Here is a 22,552-nt window from a genome sequence, read left to right as displayed (position 1 = left end):
TGGGAGGCTTGTTGTTACCCCAGGCAAAAGCAGGTGATTCCACTCTTGAGCTTTCTCACTGCTGGAAATTAAGTTGCGCTGCATGCTGTCTCCCTGTAAGCTTCTGCCTTCCACGGTTAGCTTTGCCTTCTCACCTGTGGAGTGATTCCGAAGGATATTATCAGTCCTGGCAAAAGCAATTTCATTCCTGATGCCCCCGCCCACCCCAAGTCATGCCTGTCCGAGCTCCAACTGAAATAATTTTGAGAGAGGATGTTGTGTTAAGTTTCCAAGTAGAGGAAAAGCCTGGTTTTACCTGAACCCTGCAGCTGACAGGAATGTGAGCCACGGGGTGGTGGTGGAGAAGAACATCTTAACAAACCGTTCCTTTTTAATTAAAAGATTGTTTTTAAAAGCTCCCCAAAGACATTTCCTTTTTTTTTTTTCATTTTCATAAATTGTTTATAGAGCTTAAGGTGTTTTTCCACTTCAAAAAATAAAAAGAAAGCCCAGTCAGGTACATTATTTTTTTTTTAATTTTTATTTATTTTTTTACAACCTTGTCTTTATTTTTTAACATCTTTATTGGAGTGTAATTGCTTTACAATGGTGTGCTAATTTCTGCCTTACAACAAAGTGAATCAGCTACACATACACACACATCCCCAGGTACATTATTTAAAATATATCAATAATGAAGAACTGAAGAGTTTTTAAATGAGTCCAAATTCCCATGGACCATTTTCTGCATATGCAGATAAACATGGTCGCCAGAGTAGTTTCTCAGGAATGACAGAGGACTCTTAGTCCCTTTATCCACAGCACAGTTTCCCTTGTGTATCCCCTCCTCTGGTTGCTGAGAGCGTCAACTTCCCAGTCAGCCAAGCCCCAAACCCGGGCCTTGTTCTGGCTGCGCTGCTGCCCTCCAACTCCTCACCCTCCACGTCTCTCCCTATCCTGCCTGGCCCATTCCTGGGACTTCTGCATTGGCCTAGGCCGTCTCTGACTTGTTCCCAGACTTTGGCACCAGCCTTACAGTAGGTCTCTTCGCTCCCAAAGTCCCCTCCAACCATTTGTCCTGCTATGAGTGAGTCATCGCTCCTAAATGCTAACTGGCTGACAGCCCGTCCAAGCCTTCCAGGGGCCCCTTCTCAGCCCCCAGGTTGAAGTCCAAATTCTTCATCATGACACAGGGCTTTTCACTTCCTGGCCCTGCCTACTTCCCCGTCACCCCTCCTAGCACCCCTCTCACCCCAGCACCCACCCTCCTGCCCTCCCATACACACTATACTGGAGCGATGCACAACTACAGTGACGGCGGCGGCGGCGCAGACGCTATTTAATGCCCCAGTGCCTTTGCACATGCTAATGCCCTTCCCTGCCTCGTCCACCTAACAAACTCCTATTCATCTTTGAAAACCTCCTCGTATGTAAGCTTCACCTTGTCCGTGGGGTCTTTCCAGGGCGTGGGGGACGGCACCTTCCGCCCCCACCGAGTACATCATTTCCTTGAGCTGCCTCTGCATCTTGTACACGTGTTCGTTATTGTGCTCATCTTTTACTTGTCTGCTCATACCTCTGACTCCCTCACTATGGTGGGGGGTTTTCCTATGTTTTCACACTTTTCTACCATAAATAAGTATGGCGTTCATAATCAGAAAAAAATATACCAAGAAAAAGAGAAAAGTAGTAAGAAGGAACAGCCACGGAGCATTTACTATGTGTCAGGCATTGTTCTAAGCGTTTTATCTGGTAACTCATTTAATCCTTGTAGCCATCCTGCGAGGTAGGTACTATTATTGCCCCCATTTTTATTCCCTTTTCTTCAGGAAAGAAGAAAGGAAGGAGAGGAAGGAGAGGAGTTCTCCAGGCACAATAAATGGTGCAGTGAGACTCAGAGGCTTTGGAGCCCAAAGCCCGGGCTTGCCCTCCCTCATCACAGTCTCCCCAGACCTCCTCTCACTGATCCTTGAAGCCCTTCGCCAGCAGCTCAGCGAGTGCCATGGGGGGCACAGAGGCGAACCACCCATTGTTCTGCACTAAGGAGGCGCCAGCCTAATGAGAGCCAGAGTGAGACCCCAGGAGAGGCTGGTAACCATCATGACAGCTGCCCTTTACTGACTGCTCACCTACACACCAGCATGGACCGTCTTCAGTACAGTCAGTATTATTGTCACACAGTCATACGTGCTGTTAGTGCTATTAACATCCCCCCCCCTTTTTTTTTTTTTGCAGTACACAGGCCTGTCACTTCTGCGGCCTCTCCCGTTGCAGAGCACAGGCTCCGGACGCGCAGGCTCAGCGGCCATGGCTCACGGGCCCAGCTGCTCCGCGGCATGTGGGATCCTCCCGGACCGGGGCACGAACCCGCGTCCCCTGCATCGGCAGGCGGACTCTCAACCCCTGTGCCACCAGGGAAGCCCAACACCCCCCTTTTTACAGATGAGAAAACCTAGACACACAGTGCAGTGGAGCAGGGGTTCAAACCCAGGCAGTCTGGCTCCAGAGCTTGGGCTCTTAATTACACCACGGTACTGTCTCTTTACAAATGAAACGGGGGAATCAAAAGAAGCTAGCTTGTGTTCCCCATGGGGAGGGGTGAGGCACATGGTGGTCACCAAAGACTTCATTGAGGAAACAGCATTAAAGCTGAGTTGAGAACGTGGGTTGGTAAATACAGACAACCATTCCTCTTTTAGTCACCAGGGTGTGACCTCTCCTTCCCTCAAGACTCCAGCATATTCCCTGGATACCGCCCCAGACCATCTCGACATTACAGTCACCGCCACCTTCATGCCCAGAAATTTCTGTGCTGCGTGTTGTTCTGTGCGGCACGAAACCTAAGGCCGGGGCAGGCAGGCATCGGCTAGACAAGACTGTCCAGAACCATGAATACCACTGCCACCTCCCCCCACCTGCGCCCATCTGCCTTGTCACAGTGTGGACGCCAGGTGAGAAGTTCCAGTGAAAGGAAAGTTTGCCGTCTCTTCTGCAGGAAGAAGCTGAGGCACCGTCAGAATCATAAAGAGTAGCAAGTGACAAAAAAGTTGCTTTTAAAGCTACTAACATTACCTGTCATGTGCCCCACATTAAACACAGCATTTCTTAGTGATACTTATCTGCTCTAATTATGCCATGGAAACACTGAACCCCAGCAGCTGCATGATTCCCTGGGGTAGCCCCGCCCCACTTTCTTCACGTCTCACACCTGTCCAGGTACTGTCACGCTGCCCTGTCACAGATTTCCGTCACTGACCCCACGATCTGCCATTAAGCCTTCTCCGAACACCAGCCTCCCCAGGACCTACCAGCACCTTCTCTCAAGAGTGTGCCACCTACTCTCTCCACCCTGCCTTTGCTGGTCCTGTTCCCTGTTTGCAGTGTCCTTCCCTCCTTTCCCTGGTTGCTAAAATCCTAGTATGTTCATATCAGGGGAAAAGCATTCCAAGAAGAAGGAACAGCAGCTGCAAAGGGCTCTTGAAGAGGACCGTGTTTGCCACATCCCAGGAACAGCGAGGGGCATTGAGATCTAGAAAGGGTTGCATTCTGAAAGTCAGATCATCAGGTGGGAGGGGTTTTCTCACACAGAATTCTTTTTTTCTGTGGTACGCGGGCCTCTCACTGTTGTGGCCTCTCCCGTTGCGGAGCACAGGCTCCGGACGCGCAGGCTCAGCGGCCATGGCTCACGGGCCCAGCCGCTACGCAGCATGTGGGATCCTCCCGGACTGGGGCACGAACCTGCGTCCCCTGCATCGGCAGGTGGACTCTCAACCACTGCGCCACCAGGGAAGCACTTTTTAAAAATAAATTTATTTATTTATTTTTGGCTGTGCTGGGTCCTTGCTGCTGAGCAGGGGCTACTCTTGGTTGCCGTGTGCGGGCCTCTCACTGCGGTGGCTTCTGTTGTTGTGGAGTACAGGCTCTAGGCACGCGGGCTTCAGTATCTGTGGCTCACGGGCTCTAGAGCACAGGCTCAGTAGTTGCGGCGCACGGGCTTAGTTGCTCCGCGGCATGTGGGATCCTCCCGGACCAGGGCTCGAACCCGTGTCCCCTGCATTGGCAGGCAGATCCTCAACCACTGCGCCACCAGGGAAGCCCTCACACAGAATTCTTGATCCTCAATCCAGTTGAAACTGATGGAAAATTTCCCTACGGTTATTACATGCAAGGGTAACTGCTGGCATGAATCTTTTCATGTCTTTTCACACCTGACTCCCCAGTGCATCTTCCACTAAGCAGCAGCCTGTATGGGCATCCATGGGTCTCCTCAGCATGAATCCTCCACTGCTTCACCAAGGCTGGCCCTTCGGCAAAGGCTCTGTATTTGTTTGCTTGAGTTTGTGTGTGTTTTAAAAAAACTTTATTGATAAATAATCCATACACCATATCGAGTGGTTTTTAGTATCGAGTTGTGTAACCGTCACAATTTGAGAACATTTCATCACCCTAAAAAGAAACCCCACACCCTTTAGCAGTCACTCCCCACTTCCCCCCAGCTGCCCCAGCCCTAGACAACTGCCGGTCTACTTTCTGTCTCCATGGATTTGCCTATTGCGGACATTTCACATAACTGGACTCATAATCATATCTGCGGCCTTTCGTGTTTAGCTTCTTTTGCTTAGTACAATGACGTCAAGTTTCATCTATGTATGTTGTAATGTAAATCTGCACTTCATCCTTTTTATGGCTGAATAATATTCCATTGTATGCGTATACCACATTTTGTTTTTTCTTTCATGCACTGCTGGAAACATTTGGGGGTTTTCTTCTTTTGGGCTATTATGAATAATGTTGCTTTGAACATTTGTATACAAGTTTTTTTTTTGTTTGTTTTTTGAGGTACACGGGCCTCTCACTGTTGTGGCCTCTCCCGTTGCGGAGCACAGGCTCCAGACGTGCAGGCTCAGCAGCCATGGCTCACGGGCCCAGCCGCTCTGCAGCATGTGGGATCTTCCCGGACCGGGGCACGAACCTGTGTCCCCTGCATCGGCAGGCGGACTCTCAACCACTGCGCCACCAGGGAAGCCCTGTATACAAGTTTTTGTGTAAATGTTTTCATTTCTCTTGGGTGTATATCTAGGGTAGCAATTTCTCAAACACTCTATTTAAACTTTTGAGGAATTGCCAGGCTGCCTTCCAAAGTGGTTGTCCCATTTTACATTCTCACCAGCAGCATATAAGCTTCTGATTTCTCTGCATCCTCAATACTTGGTATTATCTTTTTTATTACAGCCATCCTAGTGGGTATGGTGTGGCCTCATTGTGGTTCTGATCTGCATTTCCCTCATAGCTATGTTGAGCACCTTTCCATGTACTTGTCCGTTTTTGTATCTTTTGTGGAGAAATGTCTATTTAGATCCTTTGCCTACCTTTTAATTGGTTTTTTTTTTTTTTTTTTTTTTTTTTTGCGGTACCCGGGCCTCTCACGTTGCAGAGCACAGGCTCCGGATGCACAGGCTCAGTGGCCATGGCTCACGGGTCCAGCCGCTCCGCGGTATGTGGGTTCTTCCCGGACCAGGGCACGAACCCATGTCCCCTGCATCGGCAGGCAGACTCTTAACCACTGCGCCACCAGGGAAGCCCTTGGTTGTCTCTTTTATTACTCAGTTGTAAAATATATTCAACATAAAAGTGCCTTATCATATATACATGATTTGCAAAAATGTTCTACCATTCTGTGGGTTGTCCTTTCACTTTCTTGACGGTGTCCTTGGAAGTACTTTGATGATGTCCAGTTTCTCTTATATTTCCTTTGGTTCTTTATGCTTTTGTTATCTGTATTAGGTTAGACAGAGAGGTGGAAGCATTGCTGTTCACATATACTGGGGGTAGGATTGCTGGATAAGATGCCCAGTTACATCTGAATTTCAGATAAACATTGAATAATTTTTTTAGCATAAGAAGTATGTCCCAAATATACTGTTTACCTGGAATCGAAATGGGCTTTTATTTGCTAAATCTGGCAGCCCTAGCCAGGGGTCCAGTGTACATGTGTATCTGTGTGTGTCTAAATGTGTGACCGTGTGTGACATATGGGGCAACACTCACGAGCATCTTCAGACCAAGCCAGCCTTGCAGCCCCCTGGGACAGTGTCCTTCCCAGCCCACCAGGGGTCCTCAACCACTCTCTTGGAGCCAAGCAGGAACTGGTCTCCTAACCATGGGAGGCGGGCACTGGGACTGAGCAGAGGTCAGGTATACCAGCTTCCCCCATTTGTGATCTCATGTCTCTCAAGGTCCCCAGTAGACCTGAGCACTGGCTGCCTACAGAAGAACCAGCTCAATAATGTGTCTCTTACTGGCTATTCCTCCTCTCTCTCTCCTTGCTTCCTCTGGTCATCTCCCTAAGTAACCTATCTGCCCCCATGCCCTGGTCCTGGGCTCTGTTTTAGAGGAAATCCAAACTATGACAGTTGGTACTGTAAGTGCCCTAGAAATGGAGCCCTCAGGATGGGATTCTGGAGCACGTCATTTGCTGGTCAGATGGTAAGAAAAGGAGCCTGCTGATAAATGTAATGGTGGTAACCCCTGGCGTTCTACCCCATGGCAGTTGCTCTGTTCCTACTAGTTCTGGCAAGAGATGAGGTACAGGTACCAGGGAAAGCATCAGCTTATGCAATAGTTCTATATAACCCAAGCATTACTGGGATAGTGGCAGTTATAAGGGCTGCAGAGTTTCTCTCTCTCAAGCTTTGAAGAAAGAAAATGATAGACTTGGGTCAGCCAACTACCAGTTCAGGGCCTGTTGTGACAGCCGGAAGTCCTCCATGGCAGCGTTGGAGGAGAACCGCACCTTGTGTACTGAGAGCAGACTGGCCTGAAAACCAGGCGCAGGATTGAACTGTCAGGGCGGCAGAACTGCAAAGGTGGCTACATGAAAAGCCTCACCAAGTCACTGATGCCAAAATTCCAGGCCCTGATCGGGGAAGACTGGGATCCTGATGTATGCGACACTTGGGTAGGTGTGCCTGAGCACCTGGAACCCTAAATTCCCAAGCCCTCTGGCCTAACAAAAGCACCTCCCTTCCCCTTGATACAGGAAAGGAGCCTCTTTTTGCCTGGAAACCATGCAAAAATCTTACCTGAGGCACATGCCTCTCAAGATAATGCTCATTCTCCTCAAAATCCGTCCCCGCCTTCCCCAATACATACAGACTGCGAGGGCTTCCCTGGTGGCGCAGTGGTTGAGAGTCCGCCTGCCGATGCAGGGGACACGGGTTCGTGCCCCGGTCTGGGAAGATCCCACATGCCGCGGAGCGGCTGGGCCCGTGAGCCATCGCCGCTGAGCCTGCGCGTCCGGAGCCTGTCCTCCGCAACGGGAGAGGCCACGACAGTGAGAGGCCCGCGTAACGCATAAAAAAAAAAAAAAAAAAAAAAAAAAAAAAAAAAAAAACATACAGACTGCGATACCATGATTTATAACAACACGATTTAGTCATCCAGGCGACCTGAGCAGGTCCAGAAGCCCCAAGGTGTGTAAGCAGGAGGCTCAGGCCTCACGTTTCCTACCTTTGCTGACCTGCCGCCTCCCTCTGCTCACACCTGTGGATTCATTCCCCTTTGACTTGGTGGAAGGAACAAGGAGGGTTTGTGTTTCAGAGGGATCAGCTCAGTATTTTGGTGTGTGAACCAAGATGTGCTGATTCACACGGCCTTGCTCAGGAGCGGCCCTAAAGGCCAGAGTGAGGGGAAGGAATCTGGTGGGCAGAGCTGTGAGCAGTCTATCTGGTACCAACTTTTCATGGAGGGAGAAGTGGCCTCCTGGGCTGTGACTTGTCTAGACAAGGGGTCTGCAAAGAATAAGGCTGAAAGTCTGGAGACAAGGAGATCAGAGGAAGACTTCAGCTCGCAGATGGACCGATGGGAGCTGAAAGGAAGTATGTGGACCTTTGCGTCACAGCAACACCCATCAGAAACTACCACTGCACAGAATCAGGAAGGTGAGTGGCAGGACAGATGGGGGGCCCAGTCCACTCTCACCAGAGGAGGACGAGGGCTCAGTAGGCTCCTCAGCCTTCATCTGGAGCAGTTTCGGAGGGGGCCCTACAGATAGTCAGCTGCCACCTAATCACTAAATTCTCTGCGGGCCTCCGGGAGGGTTAATATACAAACAGGATGGCTCACACGAAATGTCCAGTCAAAGGAGCTGGCAGGGATGTCCAGATCGTCAGCAGGCCACCAGAACAGTGAGAACCCTTCAGATTTCAAGCACTGTTGGTTCTTTTTCAGTAATGACCCCACTTCCGCCGCCCTAATATTTTGGCTGCTACACAGACTCATTACCTGTAGTTTAATCTGATCCCAGGATGGCATACGAGGCAGTTTCCAGCGATCAGAACTGGTACTAGACATGACACTTTCTTGCTGTCCCCAATCCTGGCATGTCAGGTTTGCGTGACCACTAGGGCTGCAGCAGCAGAGAGGTTTCAGTGACTACTAATAAGAGGTGGAAAAAACTCACAACATGAAGATAAGCAAATGATAGGAGCAAAGAGTGAAGTTGTTGGGTTTCCAGGTAACAGGAGGACCAACTGGCCAAAAGCCATACCTTAAATCAAAGAGTTTGCAGTCACAGGGAAAAAAACAGGATGGATTTAAGGTAATCATAGTGTGTATTATTGGCTTCTAGAATTTAGTAGGAAGCTTCTCAAGGAGTCAGATTTTCACAGACTTCGGCAGGGACACGAGTATACACGCCCCAAGAGCATGAGGCTGACAAAATGCTCCCAAATGCTGGAAAAACGTGTTCTGTGCACAGGAAAAGCACGATGAAGACTAAGCTGCAGCCACCCTGCTGCAACTTCCTCACACACACTCGCAATCGCCGAAAGCTCTGTTTACCCCAAATCCAAATCTTCCAAAAGCAAAACCAGCAGGAAGTTTCCTCTCTAGAATAGTGCTGAATAACTAACACACAATTTTTTAATAAAATAGTCCTGAGGCATCACAAGATGTTTTAAGTTTATTCTGAATCGGATTAAACTGTGTTCAACATGGCTCATTTCTTTACAAATCATAATTCTTGAATATATGTTAAAACAGTTAAACAGTTTTAATGTTTCCTCCTTAATTATACCGGATACACAGCACTTTAACTATACAAAAGGCAATGTCCGCATGGTTTATGGGACTCGAAGTGCGGTGAGGGGACCCTGCTGCAGCCAGCGGGCAGGTGAGGAACCCGCCGTGTCCCCGCCTGAGCTCTCACTGTCCCCTCGACGTCGAGTGAAACGAAATCTACCCCCGAGTTTACATTGCAATTACTGGGCTTTCTCCCTAGCATTCACATTCTGAAGTTAAAAAAACAAAAACCATCAAGAGAGCATACCTGACAGTTAAGGCCCTTCTCCCTCTGCAGTGTGGACTCTCTGATGTTTGGAAAGATTGGACTTACTACAGAAGGTTTTCCCACAATTATTACACCAATAGGGCTTTTCCCCGGTATGGATTCTATGGTGTTTATTAAAATTGGAGCTGTGGTTGAAGGCTTTCCCACACTCCTTACATTTATACGGCTTCTCTCCAGTGTGGAGTCTCTGGTGAGAACTAAGACCCGCGTGCTGACTAAAGCTCTTCCCACACTCGTTACACTGATACGGCTTCTCCCCAGTGTGTATTCGATAGTGTCGAATGAGGCTGCCTTTCCCGCTGAAGGCTTTGCCGCAATCTTTACACTGGTAAGGAGCCTCTTCAGTGTGCATTCGCTGATGTTTAAGGAGGTCCGAGCTCTGACCGAAGGCTTTTCCACACTTACAGTCATAGGGCCGGTCCACCAAGTGTGTTCTGTAGTGAAGGGTCAGGTTGGAGCTGTGGCTGAAAGCTTTCCCACATTTGGTGCACACATACGGTTTCTCCCCAGTGTGTGTTCTCCGGTGTTTAGTGAGATTTGAGCTATTACTAAAGGCTTTCCCACACTCAGCACATATGTAACGTCTCTCTGCTGCGGCAGGTTTAGTCATTACTTCTCTACCTTTTGAGGGACCTTTGTCTTGGAGAGGAATTTTTGTTCCTCTTCCCTTTTCCAGGTTAACCCACTGCCTTTCTAACCTGGCCTCACATTTGTTGGCAATAATCATGGGAATAGAATCCCTTCTGAATCCTTCTGCGTGAAATTCTTCAGAACTTTCCTGCTTATCTGTTGATTCCTCATTCTGGGTGTTCGACTTACGATCTGAAACAGTAAGTAGAATAAGGACATGTCAGTTGTTTCCTGTCATGAGAAGAAACTGTTAAATGAGAAATAGAATCACCAGGTGACACTGATGGATTCTAAGGGATAACCAAATATTGCTCTATGAAGTTACAGTATCACACTGATACAAATAAGTCATTATCAGATCTAGTTTACGATGCCAAACTTTCACGCAAGCCCCCTGCCAGAAGCTATCATGGTATGAGAAGTACATGGTGTTCTCTGCCAGGAGAACTTCGGGTATAGAGGGCAATTAGGCAAAACCAAGCATACTGAGACAGCAGCAAAGGAGCTGGGTGATGCTCAGGTAGAAAGAAACAAGAAAGAAAGACTGTGGAAGGGTCAAAGTTGATAAAGGAAAATAAAAAGGATAATTAAGGGAGAAGAGGCTAGTGGCAAACTCACAAAATCCTTATTCTCACAAAAGCTGAATATAAAAGCAATAAAAGAGAACGTTTGGTCCACTTATAATCATTCTAGTCCCAGATCCTTACTAATTTGAATGACAGTACTTAACCCCCACGAGGGTTTAACTCTCATCATTTCACCTACATTGGCTATGTCTTATCATTCTCTTAGTTATAAAGTAACTGTCAAAACCAGACTGAAGCAGCTTAGCTTTTTTAGAGCACTTCACAAGGCAGTCACACCTCTTAAAAGTCCACCTAGGGCTTCCCTGGTGGCGCAGTGGTTGAGAGTCCACCTGCCGATGCAGGGGACACGGGTTCGTGCCCCGGTCCGGGAAGATCCCACATGCCGCGGAGCGGCTGGGCCTGTGAGCCATGGCCGCTGAGCCTGTGCATCCGGAGCCTGTGCTCCGCAACGGGAGAGGCCACAACAGTGAGAGGCCCGCGTACCAAAAAAAAAAAAAAAAAAATCCACCTAACCATCCACATACACAGAAAAGGAGAGTAAGAGAAATTCACACTGAAAAATGGGCTCCCTTTGAGAACTGTCATCCCTCCGCAAGTCCAGAAGCCTCAGTCAACAAGGTACTTTCCTCTAAGCCACTTTCTCCTCGTCCCTGTCTCTCTCTCCACCCACCATCTATTTCCCTTCTCTCTACCAGCTGCTTCTAGGCTCAGCCCCTCCTCACTGTCCACTGCTGACTGAAGCAGCAGCTAAAATCCCTTCCAGTCCCTATGATGAGCAGTCACTTGGCTACACGTACAGATTTCCCCTCAAGTTGCCATGAACTATGTGTGGGAAGTAAATAACTTAAGAAAGATTAAACATTTAAAACAGCTTAATGAGGCATAAGTTGAAAAAGAAATTACCAGGACCATTTCTGCATAATCCCGAACTGATCACAGCAGGTTCACTAAGTCATTAACAAATGAACCAGCACCACCTCTTACTGATTCATTCAAGCTGTTCTCGCTTCCATGAACAGTCCCCTTACTAAACTCACTTCAACTCTCCATTTACGAGCGTGTCATCTGTTCCCACGCCAGGACCGACTGAGACACACCTGAGGGAGGAAAGGAACTCATTCTGCCTTGTCAGCCAGACCAGCTGAGTCAGCCTAGGGGGGCCACCTCACAACCAGGAATTAGGACGAGTGTTTCTTCAACCACAAAGGCCCGGGCACCGAGTTGGGGCCTGACAGATGGTCCTACCTTGAATCTTTCTCAGCTCTGGAGCGAAGTCCTCCTCTTCACCAGTCTCTTGGATGTAGAGGGGCCCCCAAGACTCATATTTGTAACTGGTCTCCACAGACCGTGGCTGCGGGCTGCTCAGGGATTCCTCCACTGTTCCTGAGGATGCCATCTTCTCCCACCACTGTTTCTGTTCACTGGGAGGTGGTGAGGCCTAGAGACAATTAGGAATGGCTGGGTCTGTGCACAGCTCACTTTAAGAACCAGAACAAAAGAAAACCTCAGGACAGCTATGTAGAACCTCTAGGAAAGAGAAAAGCATCCATCCCATTCAACTCCCAAGGGTAATTCCCTAATTCCATATAGGACAGCAGAAGGAAAATAGGAGGAAACATGGTCTAACTCAGCGGAAGGTCCATTCAGTTATTCTCAGTGTGTGAACAAACCCACTCCTGCCTGGACTGCTACGCTTCCGACCTCACAGAGTAAAAGGTCTCCCCAGCCTACCTGCTGTGCTGGCTCATCCAGCTCTCGCTCCAGATCTTCCAGGAGAGTGACGGCCTCTTCAGCGCTCTCCGGGCAGTGCTCCTGCACCCAGGCCTGGAGCTCCTGGGGCAGGATGGTCAGGAACTGCTCCAGCACCAGCAGCTCCAGGATCTGCTCCTTGGTGTGAATCTCAGGCCGCAGCCACTCACAGCAGAGCACCCGGAGCTGGCTGAGGGCCTCCCGAGGGCCAGGGGTGTCATGGTACCCAAACTGCCTGAAGCGCTGGCGGAATGTCTCCAAGCTGGGAAGGCGCTTCCCTTTCTCCTCCTCCTCGACCTTCACAATCACAGGCCCCTGCTCTTGTGGAGTTCTAGGGCCCAGAACTGTGGCCATGCCCAGTACCTTGGTCATCATATAGGTACTCCAGAAACAGTGTCACTAAAATGGGGCTCTGTGTAGCAGGAGTACTGGTTCCTTTGGGTTTCTGGTTCTTTAGGGCTACACGTTAAACCTATGAAAATATGGTTACCATAAAATTACCAAAAGAAAAAGTATGTATGCTTTTTGGTCTTTATAGCCACACCTTTAGCACAGGAAATTGTGGAAGTTATGGCCATCGTAAAACTACCATATAAGAATGACTGTCAAATTTTTCTGGAGTCAGCTCAGGATATCCTATTTTGATTTGACTTTGCCTCCACTCTCTGAAAAAGTGCACTGTGGCTCAACCCCGCTCCTGCATGTATGTCTGAAGAAAACGAAAACACTAATTCAAAAATATACATGCACCCCAATGTTCATAGCAGCATTATTTACAATTATCAAAATATGAAAGCAATCTAAGTGTCCATCAACAGATAAACAGATAAAGAAGATGTGGGGTGTGTACGTGTACACACACACACACACACAATGGTATACTAGCCAGCCATAAAAAAGAGTGAAATTTTGCCTTCTGTGACAACATGGATGGACTTGGAGGATATTTATGTTTAGTGAAAAGTCAGACAGAGAAAGACAAATACTGTACATTGTCACTTATATGCAAAACCTAAAAAATAAAAAAAACTAGTGAATATAATAAAAAAGAAACAGACTCACAGATACAGAGAACAAACCAGTGGTTACCAGTAGGGTGAGAGAATGGGGGAGGGGCGATATAGGGCCGGAAATTAAGAGGTACAATCCACTATGTATAAAAGAAATAAGCTACAAGGATATACTGTACAGCAGAGGGAATATAGCCAATATTTTATAATAACTATAAATGGAGTATAATCTTTAAAAATTGTGAATCACTATGTTGTACACTTGTAACTTATATAATATTGTACATCAACTATACCTCGATTTGGAAAAAACAAAACAAAACACTGTGGTGTAAGCTTAAAACTAAATTTAAATTAACTTTGCTCCAAAAACTGTTTCAGAATCTTACAATTCCTGAGATCTCAACAGGCCATCTACTGGCCAAATGAAGTCTGTCTAAACCTACAACTTTTAGCTTTAGCATTAAAAATTTACTAGTCAAATGACAGGCTAGTTAGCATAACCAGGAATCATGTTAGAAGCCTGGAATTAACTAGCATATTTTTAAATGATTGAGCATAGTTAGTGATGTAATTTGAGCTTCACTTGACCCATTTTTTTTTTTTTTTTTTTTTTTTTTGTGGTACGCGGGCCTCTCACTGTTGTGGCCTCTCCTGCTGCGGAGCACAGGCTCCGGATGCGCAGGCTCAGCGGCCAAGGCTCTCGGGCCCAGCCTCTCCACGGCACGTGGGATCTTCCCGGACCGGGGCACGAACCCGTGCCCCCTGCATCGGCAGGCGGACTCCCAACCACTGCGCCACCAGGGAAGCCCCACTTGACCCATTTTAAGCAGGGCATACTCTTGTTTTAAAATGCCATTTATGTTTAGCTTTCACAGAAAGACCAGTGGAATGACAAGAGATTAGACTAAAAGTAACCTATGTTCTTTCAGAGGTATTTCTTTTGATGAGACACATACTGCTGAGAGGAAACTGAAGAGAAAAATTAAACCACAATAGACAATACAAAAGATGTTTAAGAGTATTTTTTCTTTTAAATATTATATATATTTGTCAGCTGATACATTAGAATACTGAAAACATCTATAGTAAATATAATTACTTCCATTTTTTCATATGCCAAAAAAGTGAAATCCACTCACTCAACATTTGCTGAATACCTGCCATGGGCTCGATGCTAGGACTGCAGGGATGCCTAAAACAGATACACGCCTACTCTCACACAGCTTTCAAGTTGTGGGGGAGATGGAAAAGAAGTGAGTAAACAGACAACAGAATCCGTCTATCATTCTTGGCATTCATTAAATATAGTACTCTGAAAGAAAACTACATAAGTTAATTAATCTTACACACTTGTGACTGGCCTTCCTGATGAGCATGTTTTCAAACTCTAAGCAGCACCTTTCCTGTCACATAGGTGCTCCCATACTGCATCTGGATAATCTAGACCAAGAAAACTCCAGCAGTCTCAGGAAAGAGCCAAACACGTAAAAAATCTATGTGGGTGTTCATTACATGAAATTATATTGATAACAATGGTAGAGAACATAAAAAGGATGTATAAATGGCTTATAAAAGCTGAAGACGAGGGAACAGGAGTTGCAGATAATCTAAAGCTAAGGCATTTAAAAAGTTGAGTATGCTAATTTCTAACATGCGTGTCAATCTCCATGGATCTGGCTTGAGAGCACTTGAAATATCATCTTGCACACACACTCATAATATACACACAATCACAATGAAGGAAAAAGATAAAAACACGAACAGTGATATTTCTGGGTTACAGAATTATGAATGATTTCAATTTTTTAAAGTCTTTTTTTTATTTCCTACATTTTCTATAATGGGTATTATTACTTTTGTAGCCAGAAAATCATAAAATCTCCAAAGGAATCATAAGCAGTTTTTAATAAATAAAACAGATTTTACTTCTAATGCCCAAATTCCATGCCCTTCAAAAAAAGAAACCCAGTAAAACAAAAAAGCAGCAATTCCAGCCCATGCAGAACCTTCCAAAAAAGGTACATTTATGTTACAGCTTTTAAATCAGATGTTTAGTTTCACACATTTAGTAAATATGTATTAAAAACATGTATTTTATATGACTCTTCCCCTTTATTTTTCTAATCAATTTTGGTAATTAAAAAAATATAGGAAGTGGGGTTCTAGGAATAAAACCTCAATACCTAACCTTGCTTTTACGAGAAAGTCAATAATTATCAGCTGCTAATTAGTTCAGAACTCTTGGGATGCTAGCTGGGACTCCCCTCTACCGTACCCAAATTCTGAAGCATCCTATGAGGTGCCAACAGGTATTCCAACACAGTGGACCAGCATCAGCACTGAGCACTCGTTTATGCTGTCCTCTGCACCCAGTACACTATGAAGCTCCCAAGTTCAGAATTACTTGAAAACTGAGCGGGGGGTGGGGGGGTGGGGGGTTGGGAAGCACTGTCATCTAGTCTCTTAAAATAAAGGCATTAGCACCAAAGGCTAAAATAACCTAAATATAGATGTAGTAGCGCTGGGAGCATTCCTTAGAAATCCTTTCAAGTGGACCTCCTAAGTGTTGGAATAACTTTGTAACATAACTGGCTACAAAATTTCTCACTCTCTTCAGAGGAGGGCACCCCAAGAACAGGAAAGACTGCTCAGCTTCTGGGATCCAGCCTGGGAAACTCTGCAAGACACTAGGAGTTATAACCCAGCACAGGAGGCATTAAACAGTGAGTGCCCTGTATCACGTTCACATGGGATCTGTTCCCAGAAGTTGGCGAGTTCAAACTCACAGATGCCACTATATCACACAATCGCCTTTGCAAAATACATACATAGTCATAATTAAAGAAGAAAATTTCCCTAGATGTTGCTGCTGGGCAACTGGCTGGGCTGGCTCAATAGCTCAGTGGCTTATTCTAGCACACCAGTTTTGCAGTGCCCACAATTCAAATTCATGCCTCAGCAAGGCCACAAACAAGTGGAGGGCTGGATGCTTGAAGCCTTCTTCCTAACTGTACTCACTCTCTTTGGAGAGTTCATCCAGTCACGTGGCTTTAAGTACCATCTATATACTCAACAGCCGCCAATTTACCTGCAGCCTGGACCTCTCTTCTGAACTCCAGACTCACACAACAAACTACCCACTTGACGTTGCCACCAGCATGTCCAGTGGCATCTCAAGCTTAACACGCCTGAAACTGTACTTTCCATCTTTCACGCAAAGCTGCTCATCTTAGTTAATGGCAACTCCACCATTTTTTCCAGACCAAAAAAACCTGGGGACCCAACTCCTCCTTCACATTCTGCACACAATTCATGAGCAAATCTCTACAACTAAGAGATTCAGAGTTCACTACCTCCAGCACTGCTGTCCCACCAGTCCATCATCTGTTGCCTGTTAAATACAAGTCAGATCACATCATTCCTCTGCTCACACCTTTCAAGGCTTTGTGTGTCATACAGATTAAAAGCCAAAATCATCACAAGGCCAACAAGGTCTCAAAGATTTCAGCCCCTGTTGCCTCTCAGATCTCCTTGTCTCTTGTCTGCCTCTAGCAAAGCCAGTATTGGTCATGACCGCACTGGTCATGTTGAGTTTGTCTAAAGGTTCATTTAGGGATGCCCTCAAGGTCTTAGCTTTTGAATTTTTCTTAATAAGGTGCTTATAAAATAAAAAAGCATGTGAATAGAAAACAGAGGCTTCATTACTCACACTGTCTTCAACCACAGTGAACTGTTTTAAGCTCGCTAGAATGTTTAGCACGAGAGGCCCATCAAGGAAAAGTTCATGGTCTACTTCAAGCAGAGGCCTTTGTTCTGTTCCGAGGTTTTTTCCCCCTCTTTTATGCCGATTTCCCAAAGCTTATATGCCCTTATCAAAGTGCCCCAAATCCATTCTAGAACAAGATGAGGCATAAATAAACCAAATTATTACAGTCTAACAATTTAACACGACTTACCAATTAATGCTAGAATGCTTCTGACATACTCATTCTGTACCTGAAAACTCCTACGCAGGCAAACTTGATAATTCATGAGGCACAGATTTCTACTGCTGGACAGTTCTAATTGTTACAGGTTTTCTTTAAACTGCGCCAAATTCTGCATCACTTTTTATCTTCTTTCTTCACTGATCCTAGTTTGGTCCTAGACCAAAACTTACTTTCTCCGTTGTAGGCTTCCAATACCTGAAAACAGCTCTCTTTTCTTCACAGTTCTTTCAATTGCTCCTTATACAAGAGGTTTCCAAGTACCTCACTCACCAGATCATCTTTCTCTTGACAAACTATTTATAAATAAATGGTCCTCTAAAAATGTGTTTCCAAACTGGAGCAGATCCCTGTTACGTGCTTTCTAACCTGAACAAAGCCCTCCCTATTCCCTCCCTTGGAACAGATACTACCCAGGACTTCTGAGGCCCAGTTTCTCACACGAGGTCCCCAACCCCCTCGGGCGAATTCTTATCAATTAGCCTTTAATTCGGACCGCCTACCGAGAGCCAGGGAAAAAGAGAAAGCAGCCCCGCTCAGACTGACGGGCCGTTCGGCTCAGGGAGCGCAGAGGAAAACTGCTCTGGAACACGAAAGAAACCAACTTTCACCTTTTTAAACCCCTGGGGGTGTGCGCGGTGTGGGGGGGGAATGCTTTCAAGGGAGCAAACGCCTCCGCCGTCTGTGGCTGGGCAGGGACTGGGGGCTCCTCCCACCACCCTCCCAGGACCGGTCTGGGGAGTCCCCACAGGCCACAGCTGCCTAACCCACCCGTATCTCCCCGCACCCTTCGGCGGACACTCCCGCTTCCGCCCGCCACGCGAAACCGGGAGCGGGAGGCTTACCGTGAGTAAAATCCACTGGGGCCGCTGGAACACCTCGACGCGCACCGCCGCCGACGCAGCCGGAAGTGCGTCATAGCCCCGCCCGCGGAGAGCTGTGCGGGGCCGCAGAGGCCCCTCTAGGAAGTTGGGAGGTCTTTTTTGGCATCTCGGTGTCTCGGGTACTCGGGAGGCTGAGGAGCGAAAGTGACTAGTGGAGGCGCCCTCGCAACGTGAGCAGGCGGGGACCTCTTTCCCATTCCTTCTTTTTTTTAACCAAGGAGGGGTTGACCAGATGAAGTCTTGGCGGTTTCCGCCCTCCGCCCCCGACGCCCCGGGCCAAGGAGAGGCGTGGGCTCGGCGCGGCGGCCTCGGTCCTCCTCGTGGACTTCAGAGGCCGGTTCCCCTGTGACCCTCAGGCCGGTCACCGCGTGAGAACTCGGTCCCCATTTATGGACAGAGCCCCACGCTTAGCCCACGAAGCCCGAGATTCAGTTATCACACTCAGATGCCCGGCGGCATCCACCTGAAGTAGCTGTGCCCTTGGGGCTTTGCGGGTTCGAAACTTCCTGGGCAGAAATCTCTGGGGCCGCCTTCCGGAAGCTCCTGATGCTGCAGGACTTTGTACAGAGGTCCTTGCCTACCTTTTCCCCCGCCGCTGTTGCTCAACTGCAGGTTACGGGACTGTAGATTCTCAATGTTTTCGATTTCAGCCCCACCCCGTCTGGCCCTCACTGAGTTTGCTTTTGCCTGGTCCCTCAAAAGGCATACATGTTGAGGGACAGCAACGTGCCTGCGCAGGGAATACCGTGTCTGAATGCACCATAAATTTGTAGAGATGAGACGTTTTTCCCTGATGTTTTCTATGATCATTTAAATTAAAAAACAAAATTCAAAGACATACAAAAGATCAACAGTGAGTCCCCTATGTACCAACTGACCAGTTTCAACAGTTATCACACAGTCTTGTTTCATTCATTCCCCCACGCACTGGTCAGACGTCTAAGATGGGCCCCTTCTGGGTGGCACACGTTAAGAGGAGTGTTCAAAACCCAGTGATCATCCAGAAATGATGAAATCATCAGGAGGTGTGAGCTCTGAACACCATGCCATTCCACCTAGGAGAATCTGGAGAATTTTTCTTACCTTAGGTAAGGAGAGGACAAGGGGAGAATGAGAGACAACGCAGCCTTAGTTTTCAAATTTGTGAAGTGTCATCACTTGAAAATGAAGTTTGTCTTCTGGGGCCCAGAGGACAGAACTAAGAGCAATGAATGGAAATGAAAGAAAAGTTCAATACAAGGAAGGACTTTCTAAGAGAGTTGCTCAAAAACGGCCACTTCCTGCATCATCTTGTGCTGCTTTGAAGTGGGAGAGCCCCGGCAATGGGGAGGACAGGAGTTTTGCAGAGTGAATTTTGGGGCTGGATGACCTACAGCTTGCCCCAGACTCCTGTTAGTTTTTCCCTTCACCTCCAGCCCCAATGGCATTCATTCACCATTACCACTCCCTCCACACACCTCCTCTGAGTACTTACTGTGGGCCGGTACTGTGTTAAGCACTTGGTTTCAGTTCTTTATTGCCGCATAAAAAACTACCCCAAAACCTAGTGCCTTAAACACAACAATTATCCTGACTTCTTCTAACTCAGAGGCAGTAAGGGGCTTAAAAGTATAGACTCTGAAGAAAGAGCCAAGTTTGGATCTTGACTTTCCCACATGTCACTTGTATGACACTGGAGAAGTTACTTACTTTCCTGAGCCCATGTTTCCTGATCTATAGAACAGAGATTTTAATATTTCACAGGGGTAAGTATTCTCAGCATTATGTTTCAAAGGATTGATGAATTGAAGATAAATGTGTGTAGCAGATTGTTTCTAAAAATAGTCACAACTCCCATCCCACATGCTCTTTTGCAATGTGGCCAAGAGCTAGATAGAACAGAATCACTCAGGCTGAGGGGGAAACCAGAAACCTCAGAAACCTGCATAGTTCTATGGGCCACACGTTTCATTGTTGTTTGTGTTGTTGTTTGTTTTTTTGGCCGCACTGTGAGGCTTGCAGGATTGAACCCGTGCCCTCTACAGTGAAAGCTCGGAGTCCTAACCACTGGACCGCTCGGGAATTTCTGAGCCACACGTGTATTGATGCCTTGGCAGCGCTCTGTCCAACCTCTTAGACAAAAGGATCTTTGCCGAGTCATGCAACCAGTAAGTTGTGATGTTGAGGCTTAAAGGAAATCCTTTCCGTTCCAAGCCCATTGTTCTTTCTACAGCAAAGGGCCTAGAGTTGCAAAATACTGATGGCAAGAGAGACCTTAGGGAAAAACTGGTTAAGTTCTTGTTTTCAAATGAAGAAACCCACCTGTGCCTGAAGAGGTCAGCTCCGAGGAACACTAGTGAGCTAATTAGTAGCAGAGCTGAGAGTAGAATCCAGATGCTCTAATTCAATCCTGTGTCCTTACTATATCTCAGCAGATTAAAAAGATCAATATGCTTCCATCCAAATCAGACTGTGGTAAAATAAATTAACTTACATGATCCATTATCATCTGTTGATGTAACCATGGCCATATGACAAAACCACAAGAGAGCAAAGGAAAAGTTAGCCATTGTGGCTGGTGGCTCTGCATTTCTTCTTCAGAACAGTTTTGACTTACAAGAACCTCATACTCTTCCAATGAATTCATTCAGCAAACACTAACCGAGAACCTACAATGTGTCAGCCATTGGGTTCAGGCACAAGGAGAAAATGAAAAATACACGTAGCTCTTGGCAGATATGTAAACAAATAACTATGGACATGGTCCATAATAATACACGGTCCATGATAATACAGAGGAGACCAATAAATGGTGACAAAGTGACGTGTCATCTTGGGGATGCAAAATGTGATGTCTCCTAACATGCAAAGCTCTGTGGCAGGGAGTTTATTAGAGGACAGTTCCTGCCTTTTGGAGAATTCTACTTGCTAAAAGTTCTTTCGATTAAAGCAAACATCTAGGGAACTTCCCTGGTGGCGCAGTGGTTAAGAATCCGCCTGCCAATGCAGGGGACACGGGTTCAAGCCCTGGTCCGGGGGGATCCCACATGCCGTGGAGCAAGTAAGCCCGTGCACCACAACCACTGAGCCTGCGAGCCACACCTACTGAAGCCCTCGCGCCTAGAGCCCGTGCTCCGCAACAAGAGAAGCTACTGCAATGAGAAGCCCGCGCACCACAACAAAGGGTAGCCCCGGCTTGCCGCAACTAGAGAAAGCCCACGCGCAGCAACGAAGACCCAACGCAGCCAAAAATAAATAAAATAAATAAATTAAAACAAACAAACAAAAAGCAAACATCTGCTTTCTTGTAATTTCAACTCATTGATTCTAGTCTTTTCTTTTTTGGCTGCACCACAAGTGTTGTGGAATCTTAGGTCCCCAACCAGGGATTAAGCCCAGGCCCTCGGCAGTGAAAGCGCCGAGTCTTAACCACTGGACCGCCAAGGAAGTCCCACATTGATCCTAGTCTTGCTTGATCATTTTCTCTCACAAAATGCATGTAGTTGTTCTTGTCAGCCCTTCAAAATATTTGGAAACTACCATGTGTGACTGTCCCAAAAACCACCTACAACAAGTTCTATGATCTTGTCTGAAAGTTGCTTCTGAATCTTGGAATGTGAAGTGTATAATGACCCTCTGAGGGTCCACGGTTCCTCATTTAAGTGACCTCCATACTCTCCCACTTAACTTTCTCTGCATTACTTGGTTTTCTTTTGTCTTTTTTTTTTAACTGGAGTATAATTGCTTTACAATGTTGTGTTAGTTTCTGCTGTACAACGAAGTCTTTTGTCTTGAAAGATTATTTGGTTTGAAAAAGAAAAAGACCCCGCTTTGTAGCAGAGGTCTGGAAAGGGAAAAGCTACGCTAGTTACTGCAGGTCTGGGCTTCCTTCCTCCTCTTCCAGCGGGGTGGTCGTGGTTCTCTCTAAAAAGGTTGCTTTCTGGATCTTCCTCGCTCAGTCTCGCCATCACTTACTTTTGCTGCCATCACTATGCTTGGCCAGCAGAGGGTGATCAAACTTTGGTTTCTTTTAGAACAAGGCAAGCTCCTTACCCATCACAGCTCTGAAAACTTCCCTTTTTTCTTCCCAGAGGGAGTCTGCCTGTACAGCCTGTTGGGAAGCTGCAAAGACATTCATTCAGCTAAAGAAAATGAAAAGAGAATAAAGGTGATGTAGTTAGACAACCCCATAGCTTAGAGCTGGAGCGCTGTTGCTAATGAGCCTTGGAGGACTTGAAGATGCAGCTTAATTATCTGGAAAATGGGCATAATAATAACCTGCTCTGAGAACTTTAAAGCATTTGGATCACGTGATAGTGAACTAGCTTTGTAATTACCTGTACCAATAGTAAGGACATTTTCATCTTCAAAACTCTTGGCTACCATATTATTTCTG

The 22,552-nt window shown here is 46.7% G+C and overlaps 1 protein-coding gene across 1 annotated transcript; it reads right to left on the bottom strand.

Moving 5' to 3' along the window:
• Window positions 1-8,925: 8,925 nt before the first annotated feature.
• Window positions 8,926-18,166, bottom strand: ZSCAN21 (zinc finger and SCAN domain containing 21). Its single transcript, XM_065892859.1, has 4 exons — window positions 18,139-18,166; window positions 12,277-12,766; window positions 11,791-11,983; window positions 8,926-10,150 (listed from the first exon to the last, which is right to left on the bottom strand). Exons 2-4 carry the CDS (start codon window positions 12,667-12,669, stop codon window positions 9,315-9,317), a joined length of 1,422 nt encoding a protein of 473 aa, XP_065748931.1. The 5' UTR covers window positions 12,670-12,766; window positions 18,139-18,166; the 3' UTR covers window positions 8,926-9,314.
• Between the last annotated feature and the right edge of the window lie 4,386 nt (window positions 18,167-22,552).

Source organism: Phocoena phocoena, chromosome 15 (assembly GCF_963924675.1).
Source record: "Phocoena phocoena chromosome 15, mPhoPho1.1, whole genome shotgun sequence".
Classification (NCBI taxonomy): Eukaryota; Metazoa; Chordata; class Mammalia; order Artiodactyla; family Phocoenidae; genus Phocoena; species Phocoena phocoena.
Note: the sequence above shows the minus strand (reverse complement) of the source record. Positions and strands in the feature narration are given on the sequence as shown.